We start from the raw sequence: 12441 nt of genomic DNA, 5'->3' as shown, positions 1-12441 counted from the left end.
GCTTAGATGACCTAAGCATTGTATTGGAACTAAGATACCATTAGATCTTGTTCCTGCCATCATGAGGAAGGTCATGCCCAGAAGGGGCAATGGCTGGAGCATGTATAGGTCAATCCAAGCTCCCTTCTGTGAAAGGCTGGGGAATACCTGGATCTTCCATCAGGAGCTAGGCTGTGACGGGTTACACAGCTGGGCCAAGGACTCAATGTATTCCCAAGTCTAGTAACATACGTAATACATTTTGCTATTTCTGTCTTTATGCATACCACATATTATACAAAAGAAGACTTGAACTGCAAACAGAAAGGGAAGTGAAACGGAAAATTGTATATGAGGTTAATTCTTCCAGCATACCTCCAGGATGCAAATGCAAAGACATGGCGGGTCAATAGCACATTATCTTTTGGTGAACCACTGTACAGTGAACCACTTCTCGCCTACAGAAACTTCTAAGCTTGAATTAGTTTTGCCTTCCCTCAGTTGCTGGAAACACGGCAGTCATTGCTAAATGCTACTATCACTGCTGCAAATCTTTCTTTAAGGTTATCCATTTTGCCCCAGGAAGCTTTTGTGGCTTACATTTTTCTTTCTATCAAACAACATAAGATAAATAATTACTCTACTTTGCCTCACCCTACTCCTGCCTCACTTCTGTTGAGTTTATGGAAAGAGTTGCAGGCTAGAAATCCACTGTCAAAGGCACCTATGCTTATCCCAGCTACAAATTTAATGTAGAAAACACATTTTCCTGAAATCAGAAGTGATAACTTCTGCTAGGAACAGGGAACACAGCAATGAGACAGCACACATAGCCGAAACTGAAGCACAATTGTAGCAGGGCATGAGACCTTGTGTTTCTTGATATCGCATTTCAGGATCTTAAAGATGAGGAGCTTACTCACTGTAAATAGATGCTGATCCTCGCTGCTGCCTCCAGGAATATCAGTAATGAATACTAATGTTCATGACATATTTCTAAACTACTTAAACTGAGGCGATTGCTTTTTACATTACATAGGGTAAAATGGGGTGACTAGCTAACAAAAAACAATAATTCACTGAATATTTTAAGAGGTACATGCAATGATGTGCCTCACTTAATTAAGTGGCAAATATTTTATACTAGCCTGAATTTAGACAGTCTTACATGTAAATGATATTCCAAAAGATAATTCTCCATGTGACAGAGACTATAGGACTACAGAATAGAAATTACTACAAACTAATATATTGACTTTGTAACTGTACATTGCCTTCAACTGACTTGAGTCCCAACATGTATGTATCAATGGCAGGCACGATAAGTGGCCACAGAAACCATGGAAAAGTTGTTATAGAGAGGTATGCAATTATTGGGGTTTTATTTATAACGAATTCGGGGCCCATGGTTCTGGTAATGGGATAGGCAGTTTAGCTGAATGCCATTTACCATTCTGGGCAGCACCCACCTGAACTGGTAGCATATTTTAGTTTTATCATTTCCCTGAAAGGGATTTGTCGATGGGTCTGAATTGAAGCCAACCCTTGGCATAGCCCAGCGTTGGTCTCGAAAAGCTGCAGGTGTGAAGCCATACCCCGAAGCACAGTGTATCTGCTGAGCAAGGGCACCCCGACATCCCCACACAGACTAATATCGTCGCTCCACGTGTCCCAGAATAAGAGACCAATAGACCAGCCAGGGTTTATAACGAATAGAAAAGCCTTCCTCACTCTCCAGACTAAACCAACTTCCGTGCCAATTTTATCACGCTACGCCACAATGAGATATTCCTGTCTGTATTTATCATACGTAGCACTGCAAAGAGCAGAAATAGCACCATAACCTTATATGTAAAAAAAAAAAAAAAAGACAACAGTTGAAATGATTGAATCAAATTATACCTTTGTTTGTACTATGTATATATACATATAGACGCATACATATATACATATACATGTATACAAACATATATAAAAAGCTAGTATGTCTACATCTCCTACGTTACAGAAAACACGACCAGCAATGTTGGTAGATGAGCAATGTGACTACGTGAAGAAAAATTTTATATTGCCTGTGAGACGATCCTTTCAAAATGATAACTAGCATTGCATAGCCTACTCTGTGTAAACTGAAAAAAAGAATATCAAAGTACTAGTAAATAACCTCCAAATGACATGGTTCATATGAGATAACTGCACCTTTACTGTGCTTTCCTAAGGCTTGGTTAAGCACAGGGGCTGTGATTGCATTACAACAGTTATATTCATTACGACTTAAGCAGTTTACTGTTGAAAGACATTTTAATGCTGATTTGTCAACAACTCAGTACACTGGGGTTTATATCTTTCAGTCTTTATGTTTGGGTTAAATACAGCGAATTCTCTCATTGCCTCTTTCCTACTGCGACACGGTTACTTACAGTTGTGAATGCCCACAAAAAAGTTTGTGCTATTGCATTAAACCAGTGCATATATTCATAACGTTCTGGTGAAAGTGTGTCACTCACCAATACCTTCCCAGGGCGTCGCGGCAGCGATGCTGGCAGGATGCTAATGCACACACAGCACACGGGGATGTTCTGCAGTGCCTTGATGGAACAGGAGTTGCTTTGTAGTTTAATTTCTCTAATTGTTGCTGTCTGTAAAAACAGAACCACATGAAAAATCAAAATTATTTTTAAGATGCAGAAATCCTGTGGCATCTTGTACTTGACTGTTAGAAGAAGGAGTGAATCCTCAGAAGGATCCTTCATCATGGGAAGATGAGTAAGTCCATCTGATACAGGGATGGTGGACCCTGTTTGCTGGGCAGCTTGTTCAACCCAAGCCATTTGCCTTGTCCCTAGATGTCACAGGACCACCAGAGTGTCATCATTACTTACTAAGCCAGTTATGGCATTCATACCCGCTTACTTCAATACTGGTGAATCCACTTGAGAAGCTGAGTTGAATGAGGCCTCATCACAGACACCAAAATAGAGTCCAGGCCATCACTCTTATATACCAGTAAAATGCCTTAATGTGGGAAGTTTAAGGAGCAAAAGCATCTATAGTGTTATACAGTATATGAATCCCAATGTCACCTGAAATGCAATGAGCTGTTAGGATTTAGGAAAATGTTTTGAAAACACAAGATTTAAACCCTCCCCAAAGGCTTTATGTACTGAATTTGAATTGCAAATAAGCTACAATATTTTCTGTTTCCCTAGGAAAAGTAAGCAATAGCAGTCAGGAGCGAAAAACAAATGAAAATCCAAGTCTTTTTGTGAAAAAGGAAAAATAGGAGTGATCAGTATTGGGAACCTTAGTTAAATAACACGGCGTACTTTCCTCCTGCAAAATGTGGTTCAATAATTTTAAATAAGCAGTAAGTACTACAACAGCATAAGTAAATCTTGCTGGAGACTGTAAAACTGGTCGCTTCTGCTTCTGCTCTGGTAGGTACAAGTATTTGCTATTCAGTCTGTTATGGATATCTGGAAAATAGTTTGAGTGCAGAAAGTGCCTCAGGGATAAAAAGTTTGAAAAGAAAAATGTAGCTGTATATCATTGGCATTCATGAGAAAATTCACATTAGATGCCTTCAAATCAGGTGCTCAGGAGACAATATAGAGATCAGGAGCAATGGTGTGCCAAGAATGTGAGCCTAGCTGGGACAGACTCAGCTGATTTCCTGGCAGATGAAGAATACAAAAGTACGTAAGGCCAAATTCAAAAGTAATACAAATGTGTGGAAGCTGATGGGAGGGAAAGCTGAGGCTGCAGAATAAAAAGGCTATGCATGCAATCCCTGGATTATAGCCTCCTATCTTCACATTTTGATTCCCTCCCTCCTATATGCATTCAACAGATCTCTTTCTAGAGGTCATTACACCAATATACCAGCCCTGGGGTGAGGTTTCTCTGCCAGCAACACTATGGAATTTGGCCCCAAATCCCTGCTGTTAAACACTGTTTCTTTCACCAGGTCAAGAAGTTGCTATTTGTGCAAACATCGCTACATTTTGCCATGGGTAAAAATGTCAATTTGCTTGAATTTAGCTAAGAGCAAAATCACATCATTCTCCCCGCCTGACAACTTTTACCTCAGAAAGATGTCAGTTTGCCACCTGAACCGACTCTTTCTTGCTTTTACAAAACTAACAGACAATTGTGGCAGAAACGTGAAATGTTGCATATTTCCATGAAAACTCAGATGACACCAGAAATGCACTTTCTCCTTTGTCACAGATTTGATCTTGTGCTTTGTTATTGAAAAAATAAGCAGTTGAAGAAAGTATAGGTCTTGAAACCTAAACCCTAGGCATCAGGTTGAGCCACAGCTCAACCTATGAAATAATGGGAAAAATATTGGCACTTCTGTTGATGCACTAAATACACATCAGACCATTTTAATTAATAATTGAATCTATAACATACCTCCTTCTAAATCCCACTGCCAAGAGAAAACAGCAATAGAACTGCAAGGTTCAGACACACGATAAAAAAAACTTTCCCTCTATGTGCTAAGTGCAATGCCACTAAGTCAATGCATCTACTCATAGCCTGTATTTAGACTGAAACTTTCAATATTCCAGATATCCAGAAAGAAAGGTTAGATGAAAGCAATACTTTTGTGCACTTTCCTTCCAATAATATTACCTGGAGCATTTGCAATGGGAAGTGGACTGTGCACAACCCATCCAGGCAGAGCCATAGCTCACTAGTGTATTGCCTCTAGATGCATTTCAACCACCTTTTCTCTACCACATTATTTCCATCTATTAATCTCATATATGCACCTGTATGTCCCACACGTCACATTTGGATGTCTCAGGAATAGATATCTTTCCTTCCCCCACAGATAAGAAGAAAAAGTGACAGCTAAAACATATCTGAGGGTAGAGTCCTTATCTACGGATTTGTTTTCTCTAATGGGAAAACAACAAAAAATGATGCTGACTACTTCTGTAACAAACATATTTGTATAAATTACATACTGTTGACAAATGGACGTGCAATCAGTATTTTTAGGGGAAAATGTAATGTTTCCCCATGATCATACTTAACATACTTCGGTCTCCATCTATCTATCTAGACCGACTGTTCAAACTGTGGCATAACAATTAGAGTAAGTGATAGCGTTACACCCAGAAAACAGAGAGTATGATGGCACAATTGATCTTGTTACATTTCTTGATTTAATGCCAGTCTGGGATTTCTAGTCTGAACCAGATTTTTCTTATGCTATAAATATTTCAGTTTTTTCATTTATTCTTGATTTAGTTTGACAGTAAATAATCCCATGGAAGCTGCTGTTGGAAAGATGTTGTAAAAATTATTAAGTGCCGGCTTGCCAGTTAGGTCCTTGTGTTTGTCAGAGTGAAATAAGTAAAACAGCTGGGTTACTTAAAGGAAATGTGTGTGTGTGTGTATACATCTTTACAATAATGCCCCATAATTTGCAATCTTAGAAGCGGGAGAATTACAGTTCTGAGGATTGATCAATAACTTATATGAATACAAAGAGTTTGGGGTATATATTCTGGATATTGGCAGCAGCAGGTACTTGCCTCTTGGTTTCAAAAGACTCGTGTAACTCAACAAGAGGAAAACAGAGAGCAGGGAGTTTTTCAGAAGGATCTGTCCTTGTAAGAAAGGGCAAGTATCTTGGAAACGGATGGATCTGGTCAGTTAATTGGCTTTTACTGGTGATTTTTTGTTGTTCAGAATATTCCCCCTGGGAAGCATGCGAGTAACACTGGAGGTTTTAAGTCCTTTTTCTTTTGAGCCATAATTGCCTTTGGCAACTTGCACCTTTACAAGGGATTTCAGGTGATCTGCACAAAGTAACTCACCGGCTGAATGTGTAATGGCCAGAAACAGGAGACGCTTGAGAGAACTTGAGGAAAGGGAGCTGTGTGGGAGCAGAGGAGGCAGCACGGGGAAACGTTCTCTGTCCATGTCAAAAACAACCACCAGAAAAAAACGTCCAGCACAGGAGGTGAATGCAAATAGAAACACCAAGGAAACACAACTCGTGGGAACATGCAAAATTCACTGCAGTAACTTCATCCAAAGAGGATAAACCATAGACAAATGCTGGTTATTTTTTAGTGACACTAAAAACACAGTGACACAGTGAACACTGGCACCCAGCAAGCTGCTTTGTCAGTAAATGGTCAATTTGAGCCTTTTTCCTCAATGGTGTTGCTGGACGCACAGGTGGCGGTTGTTTGGGGAGTCTTTCTGCAGGTAGATCCCTCCTGCTAACCTGGAGTTAGAAAAAAAGGCAAAACTGGGACATAGGGGGAGGCAGGGAGTTAAAGGCACAAAATTAATATAGGAGGAATTAACACGAAATCTTAGTAAATAATTAAAATTCTAACTTTTTGATCTGAAAGATCTGGAACAAGGGAAAAAAGGTAAGCATTTTTTTTGGCCTTAAATACCAGAGATGTGTATACACCAGCTTCAAGACAAATACTGACAAACAAGAGAAAGGGTGTGAAATAAATATCATGCAATTCAATAAGGAAAAGTACAAGGTTTCCCACTTAAGTAGAAATAATCAATGCAAACCTTCAGTATCGGCAGGTGGTTTAAAGAAGGGGTTAGAGTGGAACCTGAGCTGAATGCAAGTATTAAAAAAAAATAAACAGTCCCCCTCATTTGGGAATGCATAAATAGCTTTTTGTCACTGCTCTGCCTCAGCTGGAGGACTGTGCCCAGCTCTGGGCGCTCTGCTTGAAGAAAAATGTCAGCTGTGCTGAAATGATCCAGAAGAGACAAAAATGAGAAGAGATGATAAAACAATGGCTTAGGATAAACAAATCTCGAATCCTCTAATATAAAAAATAATAATATTCTTCAAACATAAAAAAGGTATAGAGAGAAATGTCCATGTCCATTGAGAATAGACGAATAAAGGCATTTATAGCCGATGTTAGGAATAACTTTTAAACCAACAATGTTGTCAAGGTTTCCTGAGGAAGTTATGGAAAGACTTATATCACTGCAGATCTTTGAAGCATGATAGGTAAATATTTGTTGAGGATATTTTAGCTGTAGTTACTATTGCTTGGGACAGGATTAACGCGTAAAGGTACCATCCAGCTCCTTTTTCTCTGTTTCTTCTTTGACCGAATTATTAAAACTTCCATTTCTGTTTTTTAAACAGCTCAAACCATTTATACTTTTAAATGACGCAGAAGTGCTTCAGTAGACCCCCGATGTATGTGAAGTGTGACCTCACAAAAGATTAAAAGAAACTCTGTTTTTTCCATCTTTTCTTTGAAAAACTTTTACATTTGTCAAGGTTTGAACACTCCCTGCCTGAACTGGCAACTACCAACGGTGAATGGTGCACCAGGTCTATATGTGTTTTCCCTGAGTCTACCTACAATTTTTGGGTGAAGTTTATAAAACCCTGTGAATGGAATTAGGTGCCTTATAGAAGTGGGATGACTTCCAAAAGAGTTGAATTTTTTAATTTTCTAAAAAACATCCCTCTCAAGCGTATCAGCAATAAGTTTCAGGGCAACCTTGTATGATGTTTTTTCACACTGGCATGACAAATGAGACAAGCGCGAAGAGAATATGGAGCCGTAAATGTGCACCGTAAATGTATTTTCTCAGTGGAAAATTTTCAGCACTTAAAAAGGTTTAGAATGATTTTATGATTTTGTAAACCCATTTTATTAAGTGATTTCTGGTTTCATCTGTTTTATGAACTGATTCCCAACAGTAAATTACTAGTTTGCCCTTTGGGAGTATAGGCCAAACAGATACTTTTTTCCTGGTTTAATTCATCATCTGTTGACTGAAATGTCAAAGGAAATGAAAGCAAATTGTTATGTAAATCCTTATGGGTGAATGCTTCATTTCTGAAGAATAAACCTGAACACAAAAAGTTTGTTGTGTTTTTTTTTCCACATAATGTACGTATGACATTGTGTTGCCCTCTCCTCCCACCTGAGCTCTACCATTTTGCATCAGTAAGTGCTTACATTAAATTCATTCACCAAAGGATCCATTCTGGGATCAGACGCCCTATACAGCAAGGAACACTGTAAAGTGTGATGAACATTTAGGAGTGAAGAAAAGTACATTTTTGCAAACAAACACCCTTTCTCTAACCCAGCAATGTCTGTCGAATGGACCACAGGTGGATTTTGCTTTCTTACTTGGAGAAACCCACGCTGCATGAGTGACCTCTGTGCCTCATGGATGGATGGATGGATGGATGGATGGGTCTCAGACATTACATACGCTTTTCATTCATCTAATTTCCAGCTTTGTGTTATTTGGGAATTATTTTTATGCTGGGATGACCCTATCTAGACTCTTTATTGCATTTTTAGCATCTGAGTCTTGAAATGGTGCAATAGAACATGATTTCACACAGGGAAAATTGGGGTATTTATTTCCAATCTGTACTTTAATTACCCAATATCTCTTCCTGTTTTTACAGAGTATCAAGGTAGTCACAGGAAGACACACTTTACTTTCCACTGATTGGATGGGAGGAATTTTTGACCTTGGAAAGTGGAGATGGTGTTGCTATGGAAACTAATAAGTCTGCTGCCATTCATGAGCTGCAGCACAGGTAAAATATTCCACTATTAGTGTTTGTGATTGATAAATCTATATCAGCATCGTAATTCTTCTAGAAAGAAGAAGCAATTACTAAAACTAGCAGTAGTTATTCGCATGAACAAGTGACTAAGGAGCTTTTCATTAGGACATGCTTTAATTTTAAGCAACACAAGGTGCTGCCTTTGAACCAGGAAAACACGTTTCAAGATCATAAGAAAGCTGTACTCCAGGTAATAGCTTTTAAAAATGTTCTAAACTGTAACATTGAGAAGAAAGTACAATTGTTATTTGGCTAACAACATGCACATGAAAGACATTTCTTAGCCACAGCATAACTAACTCCCAAGCCAGCAAACGGAACTGGACTGAAAACCAGAATAGCTTAGTGAGGTGTATGGGAGCATCGCATGGATAGTTTAGTTTCCACACTCAGTATCTTACGCTTCGAATGCCTCCAGACCAGTAAAGTGTCTTTAACTTGGAAGACAAACAAAAGCACTTGTTTATGAAGTCCCAAATTGGGAAGAACCATATAGGCTATCAAACATAAATACCAAAAATGAAAGAAAATCTTGCTTAACACCCAAACCAAATGCAAATGTTCCTTTTTTTTGCCTCCAGCAGGCATGGCAACAGACCCTCACACAACCCACTCTGTCAGTGAACTGTGTGCTGGACATCCTATCAGTCCTTAGCTTCATTTCAGAGGAGAAAGCATGGCTGGTGGAAGCAGGACTGCTTTTCGCCATTCTCCTTCTTAAATATCCCTTGTGCTTAATTAAAATATCAACAGGTTGCTAACATATTGTAAGGTAAAATGTTCTCTTCTGCCTGGTTGGGCATTGTTCACAGTGAGGGTTTGGTACTCTGAGTTCATTCCTTTTTTGAACCTTTCTTCCAATTCAAAGCATATAACTTGACAATCCTGCTTCATAAAACCATATAAATGGGATTAACTCATGTGACTCATTATAGACTCATCTCAAAACAGACACAAAATGGTAACTGAACTCTTTGAGGTTATAATGAATTTGGGAATGGACTGACCCTTTGCACTTGGTCTGTGATAGAAACCATGACAACTGACTTTTGTCTACAATTAATGTACTGAACTCTAAATAGCTGGTATGTTACTCATGTACTTACAAGGAAATTGTATTAAAGTAACCTCAAATGATACTTAAATTAATTATGTAGGGCATGAGTCAGCAGCTGTTTGAAATGTAGAAACAGAGGCAGAGTGCAGACTTCAGTAGTATTTAAAATATGATTTAAATTAAAGTAGTTAATATTTTACCTAATAAATTTGAGGAAAAAGTGTAAATCTCAGGATCAGACTTTCTGTTAAATAGTACTAAGTGCCTGTTTCAGTAACAAACATCCAACTTGTTAAGGACTTCATATTAAAATATTTGTAGAGATTTCAAGCGCGGAATCACTCGTTCAGGCCCAGATGTGCCGAACTAAACACAACCACCAACTGTTTAAGAACCCAGTTTTTCCCTTCCATTGCCCACTGCACGGCCACAGCATTTACCAGCCCTCTTGGGCACTTCTCACAGGTCATTTCCTTCTTTACCAGTCTAAGTAAAGGACTTGTACTGATCTTTTAGAGTACGGGATTCCCCTGTAATTTCTTGATTGCTTTTAGCAGTTGTGAAATAGATGGTGATCCTGGAATACAAACGACTGGAGCAGTACAGCTTGGTGATAGACAAGACATTTTTACACTCATGTTTTGTATTTCCAAGTATAACCTTTTCCTTCATTTCTTTCCACAAAGCTTTCGTTTCACAAACTTTTTTGTCATCTTCATCTTTCTTGCTAGACGATCATTTTTTAATGAGACCAGTATCCTGTGCCAACTGAGTTAAAAGATTGGAGGAGCTCACTTTTCTGTTAACATGTTCAGATTTTTGAAGACTTAACAATAGATAAAAATTTTAATGTTCCATATTCCCAGGCACCAAGAGCAGATTGCAATGACACCTTTGTCCTGATCCTGCTGTCAATTAGAGGAACAGCAAAAGCTCCCATTTACTTCACTAAGTTAATTTATACCTGGGTATAAATAGTTAATTTATACCTGGGTATAGATTAACTCCATTGATTTCAGTGGAGCTATGCTGATTTTCACTACATGGCATTCTTAAATATGCTTCATGGTAATAGTCAAACCTGCAGTTATGGGCAAAACTTCTTTGATTTATTATATGGATGGTTCGCACCAATTTAAGAGTAATAGAACTGAGTGGGAAAATCAGGAACTAGTCATGATGCTGAGTCTTTTGGGCTGGGGCTTGAAAGGTAATTCTGGTTGTTAGATGACATTGGTCATCCATTTCTTCCTTGTTTCTACCTCAGTTCTACCAGACATGTAGAGTGAGAATGATATTGACCTATAAATGAATTTTAGATCTAAGGATTAAATGTGCTGTACAGCAGAACTAGATATTATTACCCCTCCAAATGGTAATTCAATTACTCAAAAATCAAACTACCCTCTATATTCTGTCCACGTGGAAAGATCATGGAAAGAGTAATACTATTTTCCAGCTGAGATTTTTTATGTGACTCAACAAGGGTCTTTGGGGTTTTCTTGCAAGTGCCTTAGGGGATAAAATAAAATAAAGTAATGTATGCATGCACAGAGACACAGTGAGGGAACAGATTAGACTTTTTTTTTCATAACCCATTGCTATTTAAATGAGATAATCTGATCTAAGCAGAGCACCAGAGGCAAGAAGGGTGATGAAGATAAACTCAGAGATCATTACTTTAAATTCTGTGTACTTGTTATAAGGATGCATGACAACTATCTCCTTACACTACCATTGAAATTTAAACACTGCTTTATACTAATATGTTAAGAAAGAGCACTCACTTTCTGGATTAAAGACCTAGACAGAATTCTGAGGAGCTGATATGAACAGTAAAGTGTCCAAAGTGCTCAAAAAATAATTGTTTCTTCACACCAAAACTGTTTCAAGTTTTCCTCCTACGGCTGCTCCCAGCTCATGCTCCTCTGGAGCTATTGAGCAAGGCTGGTTGCCAGCAATGTCATATCAAGAGAGGAAGTTGTCTTAAGCACCCAGCAGATGCACCTTAGACTGGTTATTTGGAAATGGGTGCCAGTTCTGCAGCAGGCTGCCCATGCAACACCAGGCTCCTCATCTATCTGTCTCTGGTCCCTTCATTCTCTCCTCTGTGAATTGGGACTTACGGATTCTGTCCAATGCTGTAATGCAAAGAATAATTCATCATAAATACGTTACAAAATTAATTCTCCTACCCTTTTCTGTTACCCAGTTTAGGAATAGAGGATAAATACAGGTTGCAGATCTTAGGTGAGAAGAGAAACAGTCACAGCTTGGTTTTTCCAATGCCTTACCAAAGTATATGATACTGGGGGAACAAACAAGCCTGTTGGTAGCTCCCTACACAGCAGCTTATGTACAGTCCCACTTTCGCACCAGTTTCAGTGCAAATATCTGAGCTTCCCTGCTTCCTTCTTTCAATTCTCTGAGGCTCTTTTCTGTTCAGGAAGAGGAGGAGAGTTATCTTCTCATTATTTCTGCAGTTTCTGTCTTCCTCCTGGACAGCTTATCCAAATTTTCTGTGTCCCTCCCATTCCTAAAGGATGTCATGACCCCTTTTTTATTCCCAGTGGCTTCTGCCCTTCAAATAAATACATGCAGTTTTCCATATACAGAGATGGCCTTTGCAACTGTCCTTTGCTCCAATGATGGTCTTGACTCCATCACAGAAGCAAACGGGTTTTCCAGGTTTAAAGATGAGGAACAAGGAAAATGTCAGTAAAAGCTATCAGGCTCTTAACTATAGACAATATAAATATTAAAAGCTGAACCTGCCAGGCTGAACCTT

General features: G+C 38.8%; 1 protein-coding gene across 3 annotated transcripts in view; it reads left to right on the top strand.

Moving 5' to 3' along the window:
- CNTN6 (contactin 6) overlaps positions 1–12441 on the top strand; it is a 148299-nt gene that overhangs the window by 21221 nt on the left and 114637 nt on the right. For all 3 annotated transcript variants that reach the window (XM_063348102.1, XM_063348100.1, XM_063348099.1), the window contains exon 2: positions 8432–8566. In XM_063348102.1, the coding sequence (XP_063204172.1) occupies positions 8512–8566 (55 nt within the window). In that variant the 5' untranslated portion in view covers positions 8432–8511. The remainder of the gene's footprint in view (positions 1–8431; positions 8567–12441) is intronic.

This window comes from Chroicocephalus ridibundus, chromosome 10 (assembly GCF_963924245.1).
Source record: "Chroicocephalus ridibundus chromosome 10, bChrRid1.1, whole genome shotgun sequence".
Lineage (NCBI taxonomy): Eukaryota > Metazoa > Chordata > Aves > Charadriiformes > Laridae > Chroicocephalus > Chroicocephalus ridibundus.
Note: the sequence above shows the minus strand (reverse complement) of the source record. Positions and strands in the feature narration are given on the sequence as shown.